The sequence below is a fragment of the Manduca sexta genome, chromosome 23, assembly GCF_014839805.1.
Source record: "Manduca sexta isolate Smith_Timp_Sample1 chromosome 23, JHU_Msex_v1.0, whole genome shotgun sequence".
In the NCBI taxonomy this organism is placed as follows: Eukaryota; Metazoa; Arthropoda; class Insecta; order Lepidoptera; family Sphingidae; genus Manduca; species Manduca sexta.
This window is the reverse complement of record NC_051137.1, coordinates 5449979-5473801: the sequence shown is the minus strand read 5'-3', so window position 1 is coordinate 5473801 and position 23823 is coordinate 5449979. Positions and strand designations below refer to the sequence as shown.

General features: G+C 34.2%; 3 protein-coding genes across 6 annotated transcripts; 2 read left to right on the top strand and 1 right to left on the bottom strand.

Moving 5' to 3' along the window:
• Positions 1-1163: 1163 nt before the first annotated feature.
• LOC115448252 lies at positions 1164-20073 on the bottom strand. Of its 4 annotated transcripts, none has more exons than XM_037441922.1 (11): positions 19830-20073; positions 6625-6798; positions 6054-6191; positions 5345-5524; positions 4954-5061; positions 4707-4866; positions 4362-4534; positions 4041-4122; positions 3643-3805; positions 3122-3295; positions 1164-1961 (listed from the first exon to the last, which is right to left on the bottom strand). In XM_037441922.1, the coding sequence occupies exons 2-11, from the start codon at positions 6649-6651 to the stop codon at positions 1934-1936; spliced, it is 1233 nt and encodes a 410-aa protein (XP_037297819.1). In that variant the 5' UTR covers positions 6652-6798; positions 19830-20073; the 3' UTR covers positions 1164-1933. The 4 variants fall into 4 exon arrangements, with proteins under 4 accessions (XP_037297819.1, XP_037297821.1, XP_037297820.1 ...); XM_037441924.1 differs by having other exon boundaries at positions 6625-6717; XM_037441923.1 differs by having other exon boundaries at positions 6625-6702.
• LOC115448259 lies at positions 13632-16122 on the top strand. Its single transcript, XM_037441921.1, has one exon. The coding sequence runs from the start codon at positions 13659-13661 to the stop codon at positions 15012-15014; it is 1356 nt and encodes a 451-aa protein (XP_037297818.1). The 5' UTR covers positions 13632-13658; the 3' UTR covers positions 15015-16122.
• A 972-nt stretch (positions 20074-21045) lies between the features above and the next one.
• Positions 21046-22854, top strand: LOC115448268 (uncharacterized protein C18orf19 homolog B). The gene is given in 4 exon segments (XM_030175654.2): positions 21046-21497; positions 21575-21720; positions 22452-22616; positions 22619-22854. Coding segments are annotated over 4 exon segments (525 nt in total). The 5' UTR covers positions 21046-21345; the 3' UTR covers positions 22681-22854.
• Positions 22855-23823: the final 969 nt, after the last annotated feature.

Sequence of the window (23823 nt, the reverse complement as noted above, 5' to 3'; positions counted from 1 at the left end):
CAAGAGTTTTATATATTTTGTAAGTTTTACTTACGTCAGTTATGTAACACTTAGTAAGCTGGTTACAGTAACACATCTACGTACTTATTTTTCATGACTTACAACTTGCCTAAGTAACTTATGTAAGTAAAACTTACTATAATACCCGCCTTATAAACAGTTTTATCAAAAGAATTGTCATTACAAAATTAATTGAATGAATATTATAACCATAATTTGAGTCATCATAATCTTTGGTAAGAAATGTACGCTTTTATATATTTTATTTTCATTCTGTTATAATACAGATACTGTATTATACATTATGACAAAAATATACGATTTTTTTATATAAGCCGAAGAAAAAGCCTATTTTTAAATGTGCTCATACAAAAATAATTCAAGCTCGATTATGGTCTGTATCAACCAAACCTTTATAGCTATTGCGCCATTCACACCAGTGAGTTCCAAACCCATATCCAGGGGCATCCTTCTCTATGACTACACGTAATACATCCATGTTACGTTATCTTCGTAATATTTGTGTGGAATAAATTCCAATTTTCTATTGTTTAAACGCGGCGCGGTGCGTTACGCGCTTGTTACGGGCTCTCAAAATGACGTAAGAGTAAACGTAAGAGAATAAGACTCCAGTATTCATTAACTCGTCCAAATTCATCTTGATTTTTAGATATCTATGTGTAAAATCTTTACTCTCGTTTTCTTTTATTTGAAGCAAACACGTTACAAGTTTACTTTAATTAATACGAATTTCCGAGACGGGGCAGTAAACTATTATGGACAGTCCTAAAAAAGTTTTCTTATAGTTTCAGCGGTAAGGTATAGAATTCCTTAGTGTCCCATCTCAAAAATTCTCCAAAAGTAACTTCTGATACGTTCGAAATTCCAATATGGTTTTTACAAACTGTGGTTTCGCGCGTGTTTATATATCATAAAGCTAAGAATAGTTTCTCGAATTAAAACTATCATGTGCGTTCCGTTGCAAACAAACATTCTGATTGATATACCTATAAATATAATAAATAATGTATAAGCGTCTCGTCTTAATAGCAAAGCGTTGTATGTTTACTTACATTGTATATTCCCTCTCGAATTAAACTAAATTCTACTAGACTAATAGTTAACCAACTAATGGAAACAATACATTAGGGCCACCAGCTCTGTATACTATGGGTAGTTCAATTTATATACAAATATGTAACTACAAAGGAATATCCACTTTATATGTATAGGCTATAGGGAGTTAAAATTAGGCACCAATTGTTTATAAGCAAACTATTACTAATCATAATAAAATTTACCTACCCCGTAAAATATTATTGAAAACAATATCATTGATGAGATTTCAGAATTTCTACATCGAATGAATACGAAATATCAATTAAATAAGAATTTACGTCCACAAATAGTACGATGGGATGAGTGTATAATATAAATATTTCAAACAGAACCTGTATAAATACATAAAATGTACTTAGGTGCGTTTACTAGCAATGCAATGATTACACGAGCAGTCTTCTTAAAACATTTTGAAACTGTTGATATATAACATGTTCATTAACGTACCATTAAAAACACTTCATTCTAAAGCGAATATAGTAAGCAAAATCATAATATTGACACGTATTTACCGTGTGCATTTGTTCATGCAATAATATTGAAAGATCGCTTCCAAATCCTACGACAAAACTCGCGACAGTCATTGCATCGCTAATATTAATCTTACGATACATTATACACAAAATATATTTCTGCAGATCGTATGAGCCACGACAGGCGCCTTACATATTACGTGAGATAGTCACACTTCACGTAAAACAGTATTTCGTTGACATTTGGCTACATCAGACTGTCTTTGTATTGCTAAATCTAAATAAAAAAATCTACTTGCATCGAAGTACGCATGCACGGCGAATTGGGATGGACACGTATCTCAAAGACGAGTCGTTCTATTGTAGCAGCTAAAACAATAGACACCGATTAATAACATAAATTAACATCTACATATAACATTTCTACATACATAAATAAGTTCCCAAACATGGTGATTAGAGACAAGGGCGCGCCAGCAGGGGGCGGCAGCTGCCCTTAGAGATTCTAAAAAAGTTACCAAATGTAAAGCAACCAAAGTTCTAAGTCTTTAACTTGACTTGCTTGATCGATCATTCCCGTACGCCGAAACTCGAATAAATTCACTAATTCCATTCCTAATATTCCGTACGCTTAATTACGCTCGGCTCTATGTTATTGTTAAAGCGGGTGAGGGGAAGTGGGGGAGGAACATGTGCTCTTATTCTCCATATTAACTGCCCCCCCCCCCTCTAGGTCATCGGTTGGCGACGCTCTTGACCAGAGGTGCAACTAAGTGACACATGGTTTGTCGAATTCATGTGACTAGGAGCGTCGTTATTGTTATATTCAGTTCCAATTAGAATCCTGGGCAAGTGGCACATTCCCCAACATTTTTCATCCGAACTAGATTTCTAACTCTGGACTTCATCGATTTTATTTCCGCAAGACGCGGACATGAAGTAATAAAGCCAAAATAAAATAATAAATACATATTATAGAAAAATAAACACGATAAAAATGTATCAATTGAGATGCACGATTGAAATGTATCAATGTATCAAATGAATGGTCAATTGTAGCAGTACCTATGGTGTAAATTACATAAACAATGGCGTGCTGCATCAGCAACAGACGAAATCGCAATCTTCTTTCAATAAAATATACTTTGGTAGTAATTTGTAGTTGGCAGGACGCCAATAACCATTATGTTCATTTCCAAAAATTCGGCATTTGTTTTTATTATTCCGTGCGATTTTGTTGTCGAGTAGTGAATTGAATCTACAAATTAGTTTCTCATCTACAAGATTCAATAATAGGTACATGTAATACTTAATGTTTAATCGTATGACTCTGCCTACTCCATTGATATAAGCAATGGTTTATCATCTCTAATCAAGATACGTCTATGCCAATTTATAAATTAACTATACTATAACTACAATCAAACTACGTACAAATACAATATTTCGTGTTACACGTGTTCTAATCCACCCTGGTTTGCCTTATAAACGGCGTGAGTATGATAAGTGTGAGTTTGTTCGAGGCATACCTCTCCAAGAGCCTGCGCTTGAGCTCCGGCGGGTACGTGACGTATATGTAGTGGTCGTCGTGGTCCGGGTCGTCCAGCATCGCCTCCTCGGCGGCGAGCCGGTCGCCGCGCGCGGGCGACGAGTGCGTCGTCATGGATACCGACGCGCTGCCCGCCACGCTGCCTTCTTCCGAACTGCAATAGATAACACACTCAAGATTCCGTTTCTATAACATTCTAGAGTAATCCACCAAAAATAATATATTTACTAACGTTAATTTAATCATAATAAGTGATCACTATAATGGATCCGATGGTCAATAGATTAAAAGTCAGCCGCCATTTAGTTTTTTGGTACTAATTCGATCGAGCAGACCCCTCAAGCAGTAATAAAACTATCTCCCTGCACGGCTCTACAGACTTCTAAGTATAAGTTTGCGATAAATATATCAGTGTACAGTCTTATAATTATACTGTCCCACTGCTGAGCACGGACTTCCGTTCCACAACCAATTTGGCTTTCGTCGCTTGCGATGACTTACTCGAAAACAATCCATATAATGTAGTAGCACATACAGAGCGCGAGCGCGAGGCCGGTAGCGAGCGCGAGCAGCAGCGGCCAGGGGAACGCGCGCGCGCTCGGCGCCGTGTCCTCCCAGTACCGGTCGCAGCTCAGGTACCAGCACACCGCGCGCTGCATCTCTTCTGCTCATGTACCCACGGAACCAAACAACCATCATTCTTGTTCTTAAGTAAATCTAACAATTGAGATAAGGCGGATAGTTTCTTTAATTTTACAGATAAGTTTTCAGAATCGTCATAGCAAACAGGACCATGATCAACGTAAAAAATTATGACTACAACTGAACGTATAATATATGTGACACATACGGAAAGGCAGTAATTTATAGCGTCATGTTTTATGTTACATCATACGTACCTTCTAATTCCGTGAATTGGTGTTGTGTAAGATGTAACAGAAGTGTTGCTATACAAGAATGCACGATCCTCTCACACCGTACCTGAAAATATATTTTAAAAATGCACCAATTAATACATTTTCTTTACTTACCTAACTTAATGGGGTCATGAATGATGGGTATAAATTTGACCTCCACGGGCCATATTAACAAAACAATTTTAATGCTTCATCGCAAACACCAAGATCACTAGGAATATGATGTCACGTGGTCGATACCTGCAATCAGTAACCACAGTGAAATCTATTAATGTCAACAATAATTGTTAATTCCAATGTTACTTTAAGCGTCTGAAGATGTGTGGGGTCGCAGGCAGCCCTCTCCGCCTGCAGGTCGGCCAGGCGCCGTTGTCGACTGTCCGGGGGCAGCGACGACTCTACCGTGTCGGCGTCACACAGCTCCGCTGTTTGGTTTGCGTCACTCTCACTATCTTCTGCCGGCTTATCTTCGGAATCTGAAAATGTTGGGTTTGCTACCATTGTACTGTCTATAAATTGGATCTTCAAAAGATTATGCAGGTTAAAGGTATAAAACTAAATGAAGACAGTAGTCTACACTGCCCGCCTAGATACAATTTTTGGATATAAAGTGCAAATAAATGAATAAATTGAATTTTGTAAGGTCACCAGTTTCATCATTCTCGACTTCAGTCTTGGGGCAGTCGGGGACAGGCGCCGGCGCGGAGCTGCCGCGCGACCTGTGCCTGCGTCGCGTCGGCACTCGCGCCACGCTACGCGCTGCCGCTGGAGCCAGCGCCTTCTTCACCGTCTCAACATCCTGCCACACCTACCCCCCAAGCACGACTTTAAAATTAAATAAATGTGGTAGTAACTGGGAAAAATATTTACTAATGATTATACATCATATCGTCACCTCGATGTCAGTGCCAGGTCCGCCGCCGCCACTCAATAGTCCGTGAGCGATGAGCACCTGACAACGCATTATGTCGCAGTAGTCCGCCAGGCATACTGCGTCTTCAGCCTAAAATGGTTTTCGATTTAAGTAGTTGCTTTTCTACGGTAACTAACTCTACATAGAGTTTCACCAAAAGCAACTGAATTAAGCCATTTTCATACTCAATATTATATTCAGGTATTAAAGGTGCTATCTCAAGGTAGAGCGGTCGTAATAGGAATATTTAAACACAAAATATTTTTCCGTTTTCCGGCATTTCTACGTTAGCGCGGCGCACTATTGGATTAATATTAAAGACCCTATCTATCTCATTATAAGGCAAGAGAAGATATATCACCATAATAGATACCTTATTAATCTGGTTCTTGTGTCTCTGATCGAAATGCATATCTAAGAATCGCTCTTCGTAAAAAGATTTGCCGCAAAAGGCGCATGTCCATTGCGAAGGCCGATGTTGTAATTTTGCCGCGTGCTGTGGGGCGAAAATGTCGCGAGCGGGGTGAAAAGGACACTCTAGTGGTAGCTTCACCTGAAATATAAACTCAATAGTTATTATATAGATACTTTGTTACTGACAAATTACAATTGTTTAAATAAATGTTTGTAGATGCGAATTTACACGAAGAATCTCGCGCGATAGTAGTGAAAACAATTAATAAAAGCTAATTTCATTTATTCATAGAAATAAATTATAATATTTATTAATAATAAATAAATGTAAACCGTGGAACTGTTTTAAATATTACTTCCTAATCTTTAGTTGTAAAAAAAATCATGTGGTAATTGATTTTTAATATACACGTATTTAATAAGAATATTCACAAAAATATACATACAACAAACATAATATCAAAAATATTAATTAGGTGCGGCGGTTACTTTAAAATTTAACTAATATTTTTTTTTATTATATTAAGTAAATCGCTAAGTCCGTCCTACCCAATTCCGTCGTAATGTATAGGTAAATATAAAGAATACAACGAAATTATAATTAAATAGCCAATAGCACGTAATATAATAATTAAATGTGAATACGTTAATTATTTAATTGAGCATACCTGAAATCTTTCTAAAACAGGAAGCCATTTGTTTTGTATAACTTTTCGCACAATTTTGGAGTTGTCACGAGAACAAGTGATCTTGAAGACTGACGGCCCTGGCCACGGGATCAGTGTCAGGAACAGAAGGGCCAGGACCTGAAAGTACATATTATAAATTAAAATTGCTGATTTGTAAACGATGGGTGTGTTAGCTAATGTATGTCAACTATTCCGCTGCTAGGAATTTTCACATAGAGTACTTTAATTAATTATATATCACGCACGTCTACCGCAAACCAATATTCTTTAAATTATTTACGTTCTATCCAAGAAACATCAATAATTCTGTAATTCATTCAATATTTATGTATCTATGTACACTAATATTGCTAACTTAAATGGTTGCTTTATATTAAAATCACTTGCACGTTAAATGATCAAGAACAACGTTATATGTTAATACCGTCTTATACAAGAAACACTGCTTTTAGTAAGTGGCTAAAGCAAATGTTAGGTTATGCTTCTGTTATTTAAATATCGATTTTATACGCCGAAGTTAACCTAACCGAACGTCACTAAATAGACTTACCTCGATAGAAAACGAAGTGGTCCTCATTCATATCTCTTATGCGGCAAATCTTCAATGAAACTTTACACTTTTTGCGACCTGTTAAATAATTATCTGGGTACGAGTGGAACGCTTGAATTGATATGCCATAATCGGACAGCGGAAGGCGCATGCGTACATGGCACCTTATCTCCCCTGGTGTTTTAAGTTCTTTTAATTTATGCATGTTCTATAATTTACAACTAAAGCACATAGTTGTCGACAATGCTTACTTTTGATACCATCAAATACCTTCGAATATTATCGAATAATTTGAATCCATTTTCTTTTTCGTTTAATTTTACTAAACCCTCAAAAACGGCCTCAGGTTAAGTACCAGATTATAAAAAAAATATTATTCACGTTATTTTCCACCTGCCATGATACCCACTCCAAATGGCGTCGGCGCAACATAGTTTTCATGCATATACAGAAAGGCCATGCCAAACTTTTCTAAGGAATCTAATCCCAAACTCGTCGCGAAAGAAAATCCCACCGAAAATGTTGTGCAACCTAAGAATTGAACCTATAAGGTCTTGGTCTACAGCCCGTTCACGCTTCTACTAAACTAACAAATCGATCATATTCACAAATCTTGTAAAAAGTAGTGTTTTCATTTTCATACTCACTTCGGCCTACTATTAAGTAAAGTCGATGCGAGTTAACTGATAACTTATGTCATGTGATGCTATTAGTAAGAGGCGTTACTACATCACTTAAGTTAAATAAAATGAACCTACATAGATTTTCCCGACGAGCTTTTTTTAGGTTCGTACACACAAATTTTACGTTTGACGCCGGGTATATTATTTACATATACCCTATAGTTACGCCACTGGTATATTGGTGAAAATTTGCATACAACATATTTGTGGAATTATATACTAAATCTGTAAATTAATCTTTCATTTCTAGATATATAATTTTACCACATGTATACAATTATGATAATCGTCAGAAGCAAGTTATTGATCAAGGTAAAATGAAGTACTTTTTCCCTTATTTTAAATTCCAGCTATATTTTAAAATAAGAATAACCGCCAAATGTCACATTTTGCTAACAGCCGAAACACCCGACGTGGGGTGTTTAGAGGGGCCGCCATTCATTATTTCGCGTTTTCCCAAGGGTGGACGACTGCCCGCCACCCTTGGTATTTGAAATTTGATAAAATCTTGCGCAAATCACAGAAAAAAATGAACTTTGCACCACGTACAGTTTAATGCAGTTTAATTGACTATATAGGAAAATTATACATTAATAAGAGAAATAATTTATATATTGGGAAGTACATCTACTAAAATAAAATCTACAGCACTTGACAAACAGGGGACTAACTGGAATTACATACTTAAATCTAATTTTATGATAATTTGTAGTGCATTTTAATGACAACTTTAAGGCATACCTAGCGAGCAGGACAAACAGCAGCGTGCGACTGATGTCAAACGCGTTGTCGACGCGATATGCGTAAAAACACGATTCACTTGTGAATACTATCTTAGGCGAAAGGACTAAAGAAAAGTGTAAGTCAACGATATAGACTAGTTGATATTTATAGAGCTTATCTTATTTTTATTAATTGTTGATATTTCATTATTTTTAGGAAACAATTTTGTTGAAAACTGAGATTAAGATGTTTACAATTGAAAAGGACGATCGTGCAATTGAAGAACGCATAGTGAAGAAATATCGAACGTGATAGAACTGGGATTGTTTGTATTTAACTCATTACTAATTACAAACAATAACATTATTTAGCCATACTTAATTCTTACTGTATATAAGGTCGGCAGGATGTTATCCATATCCGACGGAATTTTGTTTGCCAATAAACATAATATTTCTTATAAACATTACTTACAACTAAATGTCACCCTTCGATAGCATCATTTATTGTACTCACTTCGTAAGTACATGTGACAGTGACATTATTACAGTACAAAAATGGATCATGAAGTTACTTTTGAATTTACTTTTAGAAAGCAAGTATTCATATTTGTTTATTTTTATTAGATATAGACTATAAGCTAACATTTAGTAGGTAGTTTATTAGTGGATAAAATATCTACACGGTAATAATTTAAAAACATGTTTCCTGACACACAAAATGTTTTCTAACAATTAATTAACTTGACCTACACGTAACCGAGCCATATATAAAACATGTTATCGGCGCGCGACCTCTTTGATTAACTACCCACCCTAAACTTGAAAGTAAAATGAGCTGTTACTGTAAAAAAATAGCATAACCGCTTCCGCGGTGCAAGACCAATCGATTGCTGTGTCCAGCGCTTGTTATACTAACATTCGACTAACACAATTTGTCAGCTAACGAAGCAATAAAACTTCAATCGAAGGTTAAAACAATGGTTGTTTGATAACAGTGTACACCAATACTTATACTATCATTCCCGGACTGCCGCCGCAAGTTCTGGCTACCACTTTAATTTGTGATTGAAAAAACAGGTCAGTCACATTTACGAATAGATCAACTTAATAATTAATTAATTACATTTACTAACGTTTCTATACTTCGTTTTTTTACAATTTATTTAGGACTGGTTAACGGAACCTTAATAACTTTTATTTTTTAATATTTCACTTTTTTATAATATATATTTAAGTAAATTCAAATAGTCTTTTACCGCTTTTTTCAATAAGCGACTTCAATCGCATTTTTAATCCATCTCGAAAATGGACCAATCAGAATAAAGTTTCTTTGACATGTTTACAAATGATTTCTTTCGATTGCTTTATTTTAAGGATCGGATCAAAGATAATAATTTACAATTTACAATTGGATTTTATTATTCCCAAGGTAGAGATTTTCCAATACATGCACCAGACTCTTTAGATCAGGGTGCTTGCTTACAACTTTCTATTCGAATAACAAATTTGAAGAAAAAAATCTGTCCTACTTGCACAGTTGTTCAATGACTTTCCAAGCACGTGCCGTCCCGAGCAAAATGTTTGATTTATTCAGAAATCGTGGCTGGCATTTTACTATTGTCATAGTGCCATTTTCACATCATGTTAGTCCAATTTGTTGGGAGGATCAGTCAAGCAACAATATAAATCAAAGCTGCAGTTACGTACATTATTTCTGCCGTAGATAGTTACTTAACGTGTAATATGCACTTGAGCTAAAGATTTGCAAATATTCTTATTATTTATTAAATGACCATATTTTTGCTGTTAAATAGGATAGTTATTTAAGATATTATTATAAGCGATATATCCGGAAGCTCATTATTTGGCCCCACGGCGTATCAGTAGCAACGAAACACAATAATGACGGTGCAACGACACCTATACCATTTTGCCAGCACGTATATACGTATAGATAATATCTCAGAGCAAGGGACTCAACACCCTCTGTGCACTGGTCGCTTCTCCGAGCATGCGCGCAGCCTCCGCTTCAATTCGCTACTAAGAGCAGTGAACCAGGGTAACATTTAGTCTCTCTCAAGCCATTTCTCTTTAACGTACTGTCACAGAGTAGACAGGCAATACAAACAAATATAAATATTCTATAGATGAAGAGTACTGAAATTTACAGGCCAAGCATTATTTCAGTAATACAACCCGCGTAGTGAGCGCTACGAGTGCTACGTCCGTTTCGTAGCCATAAAACAACGCAATGAGACAATAATACTTTCACCCGAATTTTGTAAACATAACAAATTATGTTTACTGTATTGTGCCATGTTTAGTAAATTACAATGAAATATCTCAGAAAACAATAGGATAATGGTATTATATATTAAATTATCAGTGCAGTGTTAATTGGACATTGCATTATACAAAACTATACATCCAGGTAAGAAATAATACTTTATTTTTATATCGTAGCGTAGATCTACGACTATCGCTGTATTTCGTTAGTGCTGCATGCACTTTTACTCGTGGCATACTATAAATATTTTGAATATCAAACCACGATATTTTGAGCTTTTTACCAATCAATTCTTTTCGATATTGTTTAGACGTATTTGGCACATAAAGAATATTAATAAAATAAAGATACTCGTATTATAAGCCTTTAGTTCCATGATACTTCATATAGCGTAGTTTTTCTCGAACATGAAATATAATTTACTTTTATATTAAGTTTATAAAATTGTTTTACCTTCAACTTTCGAATTGTACATATTTTTAAGTTTTGTCTTGAATTTGTACGAGAGAGAACCAAATAAAAATGCTTCTATTTATCAATTTAATTGTTTAAGGTATTATTATATAATTTGATTCGATTTATATTCTACATATTTATTAAGAATCGTTCACTATGTAATGTAATGTCATATGCTACGTTTGGACCCATGTCAACTGTGAAAACTGCGCGGTTACAAAGTAAAAAGCGCGAAAAATAATTAGGTTCCCAAAGCACGCTGGGTTTGCAGATTGTAAATTGATAGTAGCAAAATTGCATGCAATGTCAAGTAGGACAATTAGTCCATTGAAATGTTACATTTTTTAGGCCTTACCTTGCGTTTTTTAGAGGACGCAATTTTATTTTTTTGAAGTGTAGGGGGGGTCAGTCTAAAGCTAAAACCAAGTTTGTGGGGTCGCCACCCTTGTCCCACGGCCGCCATCTTGAAAATAGGGGTTGAAATGTTTTTACGATGTATCTCTTAAACTATTTATCTGACAAAAAAAATGTATAAACACTTTTTGTTGCAAATTAAATTCTCTACAACTTTGATTTAGTAACTTTTGTCGTAGAACAATAAATAAAAAAGTTATAAGCGAAAATGTTAAGAAATTCAATGTTAAGCAATGTCCATTGCAACGTCATCAGAACGTGTGTTTATAAGGTTCATAATACTCTTTTTTGTACTCATTAATACCCAAATACCCAAGGGACAATTAGGGAACAAAAGAACATCTGCCTGCTATTATTATTATTATTTCTAACCTCTCTTATTGTAAGAATAGCTGATAATATTGTGTTGAAGTTGTCGTTCAACTCATATCTTTTAGTTGTGCTACATATTTCTGTACGTGCGAATGTATTTTATTCTGTTTTTAATTCTGCAGTCTATTTCGAATGATTTTAGACACGATTTTAACTTTAGTGAAAACTACTTTTTTTTATTAGCATTTTGACTTTTAAAAGACTTTTAAAAGTCAAAATGCTAATGAAAAGCTTACTTAGGACAACTTCAACACAATATTATCAGCTATTCTTACAATAAGAGAGGTTAGAAATTATAATAATAATAGCAGGCAGATGTTCTTTTGTTCCATAATGGTCCCTTGGGTATTTGGGTATTAATGAGTACAAAAAAAAGTATTATGAACCTTATAAACACACGTTCTGATAACGTTGCAATGGACATTGCTTAACATTGAATTTCTTAACATTTTCGCTTATAACTTTTTTATTTATAGTTTTACGACAAAAGTTACTAAACCAAAGTTGTAGAGAATTTAATTTGCAACAAAAAATGTTTGTACATTTTTTGGTCAGATAAATAGTTTAAGAGATACATCGTAAAAACCATTTCAACCCCTATTTTCAAGATGGCGGCCGTGGGACAAGGGTGGCGACCCCACAAACTTGGTTTTAGCTTTAGACTGACCCCCCCTACACTTCAAAAAAATAAAATTGCGTCCTCTAAAAAACGCAACCCCAAATGTAACTTTTCAATGGACTAAATTTGAAATAAAATTTACTTCATTTTACAAAGTCAGTATTTGAGCACACTGTTCGCCCCTTAAGGGCGAGAAGACCTGAACTGATAATACATTTTAACTTTGTAGTAATGTTCGCTTTAAATCTTATTTACTCTCTGTAGTTTGTATTTATTTTGTACAATTCACTAGTGTTTTTAAAAACTTGTCATATTTTTAACATTACGATACGGTCAGGGGCGCGCAACGTGCGACTTACATAAAAATAGCTTTCCTAGTTAATTTACCCTGCAAATCAATGCTTTATAAATATAAGTACATATTCTCAGTATTGTGTGGTTCAACCGCGAATACACACGATTAAAGAATTCATGCGAATATCTGCGAAAAATATGAACAAATACTGCAATGCAATACCATCGCGGTTCCGCACAAATTCATAATTCTTGTAGTTTTTGGTTAAACTAAATGCCTCGCGCGCGAGCTTTATCCGTACCTACTTGGCCTATTTTTTCATACGAAAGCAGCTGCGATGCAAAACAAATTCTGCGGTTTAAAATGAAATTCATGTATCTATCCACTACGAAATATATTTTTGCAATTTTTATTAAAGTGTGGCAAACAAAACGAAAGATTTCGCAAAATTATATAATTATAATATAACATTTAAACAAAAGTACCTCATTAATAATACTAACAGATATATTAGTAAAGAGATTACCATTTTTGATTGAATAATGAAGTTTTGTTTTATTTTCAGCATGACAAAAAGTGGCGGCAGGCCACGCTCCGTCCCAATACGACTCAGATACTTCTTTCTATTTGCTACAGTGTTTGGTGGCGGTCTACTACTAATTTCATTTAACTCACGTATCGATTTTTTTCTCCTGAATAATGGACCGTCAAACGCGTTCTGGGATGCTAATCATTACAAAATTGTTAACTCTGAAGAAAGTTTTACTATCAACACGGAAGGATGCACAATTCCTGGGTTACGTCCATTTGATGAGAGTATTCGAAAATTTAGTGATTTACCAGATAGCGCTGAAGTTTGTAATAACGCTAATCAGTCATTATTACAGAATAATAAAACCCATATATGGGTAATAACTGAAAATATGCAATATTACAATGTACCCGATGAGGACAACATTACTTGTTGTTACAGAGCATTTTATCGACCCGCAGCGATAGCAGATATCAATGCAAATGACGTCGATGAAAGAATTCAGTATGGAAGATGCATAGACTTCTCAGATTATATAGAGATCGAGAATGAGTTCGTAAAAGTATCTTGCAAATACAAGTATAGAATTATTTATGAGCAGTTTTTTCTTACAGCACGAAAAAGTCACCGGTTTTCTTTACAGAGGACTCCATGGAAACAGAACAAAATATAAGCAGATATAATGTATTGATCATGGGCATTGACGCAGTTTCACGATTAAATTTTTATAGAACCATGCCTAAAACCTTAAATTATTTAAAAAAGAAAGGTGCTATTGAATTTTTAGGCTATAACAAAGTTGGGGATAATACGTTTCCAAATTTAACACCAATGTTGCTAGGTATCAAATATACTGACTTAAAAAATACTTGTTGGCCTAACTCTAGAGCCAGTTTCGACCATTGTCCGTTCATTTGGAATTGGTACAAAGATGTCGGTTACTATACTGCATTCGGCGAAGACAATGCAGGATTAGGCATATTTAATTATGGAAAACTTGGTTTCACTGGTACCCCTACCGATTACTACATACACACTTTTATGTATGAAAGCGAACTACACGTGGGGAATCAAAAAGACTTCAATACATACATATGCATAGGTGACAAATATTTATATAAAGTTCTATTGGACTACATTGAAGGTTTGACTGTGGAACTAAAATCGGACAACTTCTTTGGGTTCTTTTGGGAGGCTACTATGACTCATGATTATTTGCACTACCCAAAAATAATGGACGATGACTACGAGATATTCCTAGAGAATCTCGACAACAACAAATACCTAGATCAAACCATTTTAATATTATTAAGCGATCATGGTATACGTTGGGGAGACATACGATTCACAAAGCAAGGTCGGCTGGAAGAACGATTGCCTTTATTTCACATTTTGTTACCACCATCATTCCGCGAAACGTATAGCCTAGCATATAATAATATGAAAACTAACAGGCGCCGGTTGACAACACCATTCGACGTGCATGCAACACTTCTGGATCTCATCAACCTTAACGAATTAGACAACGAAAGAATCAAACGAAGAAGCAATGAATACTATGCCTCCGATAGAAGCATAAGTTTATTCTTGCCAATACCTACCAACCGCACTTGTAAGACAGCTGAGATCGCCGACCATTGGTGTACTTGTCATAAATCCCACCGAGTACCGACGGATAGCATTGAGGGTCAGGAAGCGGCTCTACATCTAGAGCAACATTTGAATAAGCTATTACATGATTATCCGCAATGTGCACAACTCCAAGTGACTGAGATTATAGAAATGATTCAGATGGATGCAGGCACACCAGATCAAGGTGAGGTTGGATGGGAAGAGTTCATGGTTGTGGTACGCACACAGCCTGGCGGCGCTGTATTCGAAGCAACACTACGACATGATTATGACGAGTGGGTGCTAGCAGGCACAGTCAGTCGACTCAACTTGTATGGCGAGCAGAGTCGCTGCGTCCATCACTATCAGCTTAAATTGTATTGTTATTGTCAATAGCCACTAATGTAACGCAATAAAAACAGCTGTGATATTATAAAAGAGATGCTATGATAAGGAAAATTTATGTAATGGTAATATGTGAATAGGAAACAAAGACGGAGGTTAACCTAAGATAATACTGAGTAAATTTGGTTTTGCGTTATGTAACAGGCGATGTGTTGCTCAAGTTTACCACGGCCTAATTTTATTTTTGATGATTTAGAAGAAGTAAGTGCATTTATGAAAATGTATACGCAGTACGGGTTTTAATGTAAATGACAAACTAGAAACTTTATTCCTTTTAGATTATTATTAATATCTCAATATGAACATCGATAGGTTCCCCACATCACCTGGAACAAAAAAAATAGCTTGATCCTGCTCTACGTGTAGCTAACTTCGAAAATCGATTGTCGTCGTGACATCAGGATTTTGGATTGTTAAAGTTAAACAGGCATGAATATGAAATAAAATGAAGCTTTATAGATGACTAGGATTGTGAGACAGTATTTAAAAATTGATTTAATAATTATATAATTTTAACGCTCTTCATGCGTATAATACGCATTAGGTTCGACCATATCCCACCGATACTTAATTTCCACATGTATGTTCCTATACACAGGTATCTACATGTAGAAGTTAAACCCTCACAGTATCTTCCTTAAAATATTACATATCTATTATCTATATATCTTGTACGTATCTCTAGTTTAGATTTTTTCGTGATTTCCAAATTTTAATGACTGAAAATAATTTTAAAATACTGTTACGGGGTTTCGCTAGAGTCAAAACTTATATCAACAGAATATATCACTGTACTAATTAGATTTCGTAGTATTATTATACATAGTTTAATAGTAGGTTAAATGTGCCATGCAATATTTACATAGATTAATTTGTAAAATTAGAAATAATCGTGTTGAGAATAGCTACATATCACGACATAACATTGACTACGTTTAGTTACAATTTATAAAGCATTCAATTAGAATGTAACACTTTTGTAGACTCAAATGTAAGATAGATAGATAGGTACTTGATATAAAGTAATTGAAGATGAAAATTTTGTGAATAAGTATATATTAATAAACAAATAAAGGTCTTCGAAATTTTACCTTATTTATTTGGTCAAATATATTAATTTATTAACACAGGAATATTTTTTCTCCCTCTATATTGTAAGCAAATGAACATTATAAGCGGAGAAATTGGGTAGTGATGGTAAAAAGACATGCACCAGTACCCCGTATAAAATATGTTAGCCGAGTATTACTTATATTGTTTATTTTGTACTGCATTAGATTATTGTGAGCGATTTATTTACACGTGTATGAAGAATAAAATTTTATTATTGTTTAAACTTCGTTTTAATTTAAGGTATTACAAACATTATAATTATACCAGGTATTTTAGCAAAACATATCTTATTTCACTTACGAATGCCGCGCTGAGGTTTCGGGTTCGAATCTCAGGTCGGCCAAGTGATATTGGACACACATGGCGAATAGTTGGTGCACAAATTGCGCTTCTGCCTACCTCCTTCTCCTGCGTGCCCATGCTCTACACCTGGTTACGAGGTTGAACAATCTGCTCATCACGTACTTTGGGAGTGTGGTCTCTGGCATGAAGAGCGCAACATCATGTTAAACAGTATGCAAATAACATCTGGGGTTGTATACTACATGGACCTTGTTGAGACTAGACGGAATTTCCGTGCTTTCCGGCGTTTTTGCCATGCCTATTGTAATCAAATCTAACAGCTCATATGATAGGACCCTTTCATTTAATTTTATCCGTGGTGCTTTATAACTAGCTTATCTAGAGGTTAAATCGCCTCCTTACATCATGATTTTGTCACCCGCATTGCTCTGAGGGAAGTGGACAATTAATATTTCCAACTCCTCCTATTTTTTCTATTTGATTAATTTCGTTGCGGGATAATGACATATTAGTTTTCCCTGAGACTCGCCGAGCTTCACTGCTCGGTGTCACAAAATGCGTGCCACTGCTTATCCTGGCTTACAGGAGTTGTAGTGGTGGGTGTGAGGGCGGGAAAGTCTCTACCTCCTCAAGGATTAATGGCTTCATTTCCCTGGTTAACCATACTGAAGGGTTTCAGAGAGTAATACAGAAATAAAGTGATTTCTTTAATCGGTATATATATATAAAAAGGGAGAATGAATAATCCCACTACCCAATATTATAAAATATCTAATGTATAACTCACAAAATCAGTCATTCTAAGAGTGACATTGATGACGAGCATAATGGGGTAATCATACACTACTTGGAAACTGATCATATGACACCTACTAAAACATAGTTAAAGGCGTTGAAACTGTTTACTGTTTACGGTATAGCTAGGTGCTAGGCGTTTTACTCTCAGAGGTCAGAGGGACAAGATTCACGCTTCGTCATTGTGGTTTCGTTGGTAGGCAAGCATGAGACTATCTTAAGCTGTAGTGCCAAAAAACATCAATAACGAAACTAGTTATAAAATAATTATAATTAATGACTTTTAAATTTATAACTACTAAGTATCACGCGCGAAGGCAATAGAGTTTATAAAATCAAGAAATAGAAAATTTAACACGACAATGGCTTCATTTTCATGTTCTCACAACTTCCCAGAGATTGTTTAAAAATAAAAATGTGTACATTTGCTGCTGGATGTTATTAATGAGTGCGTTTATAAATTCGACTCGACCATTCCAACTTCCGTAAAACACGCTGTGTTGTAATACAGACTACAAATATGAAAGTTGGGATTTATATAAGTTATTATTTCGTGATCGTTTTCAACAAAGTGATTAAAGTAAGCAATGCAAGATTATTCACAATATCCACTGAAGGGTGTATTATTCCTAGTTTATCTGGTATTGAGACTGATAACGGCAATATACATAAATTAGTTGAAGCTTTATCACATCGAAGCAAATGCTCGAACACAAATAGACTTATTACTTCGAACTCTTCCCATCTCTGGGTAAATCAAAATGTGTATGAAGAGTACAATGTATATCAACATAATGAATTTTATTGTTGCTACACAAATTTTTCAGCTATAAATAACATAGCAAATATCAGCTACGGAAATTGTATACAGTTTTCAACAATAATAGAAGCGAAACATGAATTTGTCCGTACAGAATGCTATTATTATGATAATAAAATTTATGACGATTTTTTCGTATTTATTCCGTACGACAAATACTACACACGCATTAATGCTGGCTATAACATTCTTATAATCGGTATAGAGAGTATGTCACGACTGAATTTTAAAAGAACTATGCCATTAACATCGAGATTCCTAAAGGATAGAGGTAGTATTCAAATGCTTGGTTATAATAAATTAGGTTACAATTCATTTCCTAACTTATTTCCAATACTAACGGGCAAATCATTCAAGAATGTAACTCATGAATATAAAACTGGTAATGTTATAAATACAAATAAATGTCAATTCATCTGGGATGCGTTTAAAATCGCTGGATACAAAACTATCCTCGGATCTGACAGTATTGCTGGACTTCTTGGAACATACGAATACAGCTTGAAGAAGATACCAACAGATTTCTATTTACAGCCTGTCATGTTTGAAATTGGGAATTTGTTTCAACATAAAGATTATAATTTTCACGCTTGCTTCAATAACAAATACTTTTATAAGGTTCTTCTAGATTATATTGAGGGTATTACAAAGCATTTAAAGTCAACGAATTGGTTTGGTATGTTTTGGGAAGAATCGGTAAGTCACGAAGACATAGATTTACCAACAATAATGGATAACGATTATGTTCATATGCTTGAAAACTTAAGTGATTACTTAAATGACACGGTTTTAATCTTTTTAAGCGACCACGGTATGCGTTGGGGGAAATTAGCGAAGACAAAAAATGGACGACAAGAAGAACGTCTGCCACTACTTGAAGTATTATTTCCTAAACGGTTTCAAAATGAATATCCAATTGCATTCAATAATTTTAAAGTTAACAGTAATCGCTTGATTACGCCTTATGATCTACACGAAACTCTGTTAGATCTTACCAAAATCGATAATTTGCAAAACAGTAATTTATCAAGGAGATTAAATCTAGTTAATTCCAAGACAAATAAAAGCAGTCTGTTTCTGCCTATATCAGAAAAAAGAACTTGTCCATCCATCGGCATTGAAGATCATTGGTGTACATGTTCATTGGGACAACGAATTAAAATTACCAAAAATATCAGACTTTCGGCATCCCGATACCTAGTCAGCCACATTAACAAGCTGTTAAGTGCATACCCACAATGTGATAGACTATCTTTGAAACAAATAATAAACATTAATGCGGTACAAGCCGAAAAAGACAAAGGCAAGATTTTCACAGTATCCATAAAAACCACTCCAGGAGATGCAGTGTTTGATAGTACTTTATATCATAGACTAAAACAATGGGCGGTTTCTGGAATGATCAGCCGCCTTAATCGTTATAATAATCAGAGCATTTGCGTTGATGATGCTATAATAAAACTGTATTGTTATTGCAGATTATAATATTGTTAACATGACTTATATATTCGTTTCGTTGTTGCGGGTGTTTCGGTAATCACCCGCAATGCCACGGTAAATATTTTCCTTTTCTAGATATATTTAGTTGAATTATATGTACATTACTATCAAAGGCCACCATGCCATAATGATACACTTATAACGTATTTGACGGTGCTAGCTTTGGAATAATAAATTCGATGCTTGATTTTACCAGAGTTTTTGTAACTAGATAGATATTTTGCCAAATAACACTTCATTGTAGATTTCAGGCACTTATTATTTAAGATGCTTACTTCACAGATCACGTAAGTAGCACACATTAAAATGAAAAAAAAAACTAGTCCTGTTTACGCTAAGACCATTTAGAAGAAAAAAAAATTGTCACCGTCTGTCACTTTTAATTCTCTAAGTACCTACATAGAAGTGCAATACACATACCATACTTGATACGTTATAGTTTCGTCATGAATGCATTCATCAATTAAATTTAAACATTTGTCTGTTTTAGTGTGCGCACTATACTACTACTTTTTACTGGTGATAGGTCTGTCATATGTGAGAGTCCGTCTTGGTGATACTTACCTAAGTATCACCGCAATGTCTATTTCTGCCACCAAGCAGCAGTATGTAGACATAGATGTGTTCCGGTTTCATGAACATAGCAGCTAATGTAACTACTGAACATAATAAGACATAATTTCTTATGTCTCAGGATGGCGAGCGCAGTGGATTACCAAACACTACTTGGTAATTCGAAGCGTTGGATAGCATTTCTATTGTTTACGGGCGGCCGTAACGCTTACTATCAGGTGAACCGCATGCTCGTCTCATTATACAAAGCAATAAAAAAAATATGTTTTTATAAAAGTTTGTATATGCATAATTTGCTCTTATATTTTGGCCGAAAGGAAAGATCGTACCAGATATATTCTAAGTCCTTACCAGTTAGTATCAACCCGAGCTACAAGTACTGAACACAACTCAACAATCATTGATTACAATACAGCATAAAAAACGGTCTGAGCTTACGAAACATAAATCTACAAAATTAAAACTTGCTCCTTTAATCGCAGTTCGTTTTTTTTTAAATGTAGCGGTTTTATTTAACCGACTGCAATGATGAGAGGTTATCTAATTTTCGTTTTTTTTTGGTTTGTTCCGCGATATTTTTCACTCGTGGTCCGATTATGATTCTTTTCNGTTTGATTTTGTATCATTTCAACTTCATTGAAATATAGGACCTTAGACTTAAAAAATGCAGAAGAAAACTTCGCAAAATCAAATAGGATGAGAATTGTATATTCGTATTTGATTCAAAAAAATATTATGGGGTAATGTATGTAAATATGTGTACTATTCAATGTTTAAATGTCGATGTCATGTTACAATGAAAAATAACATATCGATAAATATCATTAAAAATTGCCACAAGATTATTGTTCCCTTATCCCTAGTTGTCATCAGAATTTTGTCAATTATGACTTTTGTCATTTGTCTTCTGTCATTCACCCACAAGTTAGTGGCCAGCTTATTTTTACATATTTTTAACAACGAAAATGCATACTTTATAAGTTTTCGACCGAGAAAGTTTTTATCACGTAACCATGGCTCTTACTTACAGAGCAATATTTAGGAATTGTAATTATATTCAGAGTATAACCAAACCGGTGAAATGGAGTGTTGGAAAAAATATTCCAATAAGAATCTTGGCAAGTGGAGTTTGTTATCAACATAATTACAGACATATACCATTGTTAGAAACGAAAGGCGCAGAAATATTTACGATTCGACAATGTTCGACACAAGGAAATGCCCAAAAATCTCCATCAGATACAGAGGAAAAAACTTGGCCTCATACAGAGGTTCAAACAAATGTACAGGGATTATTGGTATGTTTTATTACCGGTTCATATGGGGACGTCGGCGATATGGTTTGGTAGCCTTTACTACGCAGTCAGAAGGTAATAAAAATACGAATGTATGTTTAGTATGATGCAATATTGTATTTGCATATTTTAACAGTGGTCTTCTTTTTCAGTGGTGTTGATGTTATAAGTATTTTGGAGTCAATAGGAGTCAATGACACATTATTGACACCACTTAGAGACTCCAGTACTGGATATTTCGCCCTGGCTTTTGCATTTTATAAACTTATTACACCACTGAGATATGCTGTAACTGTTGGTAATATATTTTTACTTATTGCGCACATCAAAATTAATAATAAGTTTGGGATGCAGATTAAATAGGTCAACATCATAAAACATGATATTATTAATGTTTAAACTATTTGTGAACTGTAAACCTATTTTTCTGTCTTTTTGTTTTAAAAATTGTTGTAACTATCAATTTATATGTTATGAAAGTGAAAGTGTTATGTTAGTGGAACACTGGTATTCCTTAAAATGCCTTCTATATTATGGTTTCAACATTATGCCTATTATTTAGACTTACAAAAATATTTGGCTACTATTTAGTATTTGATCTATTTGGCTACTTTTACCTTATTTGGCAGAATACCAACTTCTTTTTGTAAGTAGATAATTACTCAAATAAAAAGATTAAATTATTTTATAATAATGTATTTCCTTGTAATCACAAGTTATGGGACAAAATGAACTTCTATTCTGTATAATAAGAATTAACAAAATAAACTTAAAACTTTGATTAAAATTGTTGCAACTGGTAAATTAAAGTTTATACATAGATTATCATTCAAAATAAACATGTTAATTTAAGTTACACCATATTATGTTGGTCCAGTGTTTGGCGAATATTTAGCAAAAAGAAGCATGTGGCAGAGTATACTATATGATGCAAGTCTAATGATATTATACTATGCAATAGATATTTCTTTAAGTTAATACTTTTTAACACAAATTACCTGTTAGAAATAAATATAAAATACTTTCTAGGTGGAACTACATATGCTATCAAAAAATTGACAGCATTGGTTGGATTAAGCCGCTGCCTTCGGGAGCGTATCAATGCTTCAAGAAAAAAGGATAACTTACAAGATCGCTTCCAAGAGAGCAAACAACACTATCAGACACAGATGAAAGAAAAGAGAACCCACATGATGGACAAATGAGGAGGTACAAAACTGAAATGCGCAATATGAAAAACAAGGTGAAGAAAATGTAAAGTAATGATGGCAAGGCTATCAAATTTTATCGATGACTTCAGGAAACTAATGTATTACATTTTTTGTCTTATGATGCTAGTGGAGAATTTTTAGAAAAAAATATGATACTACCTTAGCAATCTACAACTGCGTGAGACCCATGTGATCATTAAAATTAAAACCAGTTGTATATTTTGAAATATTTATTGTTTAAAATAATTAAATATAAAAATTATTCCTTAACAAAATCATTTTCATTTCAACATACCCTAATACAAAATAATCACAAGTTGTGGTTATCAAAATGTACATATAATAACAACCAACTCTTAAATTAAGTACATAACAGGACAGCACACAACTGGAATGTTTTATGGCAGTACATTTGTAACAATTATTACTTACATTTGTGACCCTTGGGTAATAAATACATACTTAATTTAAGTCTTACTTTTATATACATAATAGGTCTAATTTTACTTGGCCATTGAAAAATATTTTGTGACTACTTAATACATTTGTAAAAAAAGCTGCATATAATTTTGTATAAAATTCACATTGGCATAATAATTAACATTGTGGCGAAATTACGACACAAAATATTCAGAGAAAGATCATTCTCAGTAATTATAATTTCTTTTTTTTGCTTCCAACTTCCTTACCTTAAGATGACCATTCATATTAAAACCAGGAGTGCTGTCATGTCCAGTTTAAAATTAATAAATGCATCATAATTGGTGATTTAAAAATGCCATGTAGTATTAATTTTTCTTTGTACTGTGAAAAACTGAGCCAGTAAGATTTATTATAAGGTTTGTAGTGTATATATTACCAAAAAAAAAACAAACTGCCATGTGTTTACAGTATAAAACAAAAGCTACTGATATCACAAACTGCTTGCAGCCAATAGGCAAACATTATTAGGAACAAATCACATTTGTATTATGGTATCCTTATTTGTTCTAACTACTTATTACACAAAATATCATGCATGTCACTGCTTAAATAAACTTACTAAGTATTCACTTATCTACTTTATTAGAAACTTATCTGGAACCCATATAGTAAGTTAATATCTATATTGTGAAGCGCAAAAGACAATATTTCAATAAATATTTAAACATAGCACATATTGTTTAAATGAGGTGATGAACCACGTCACT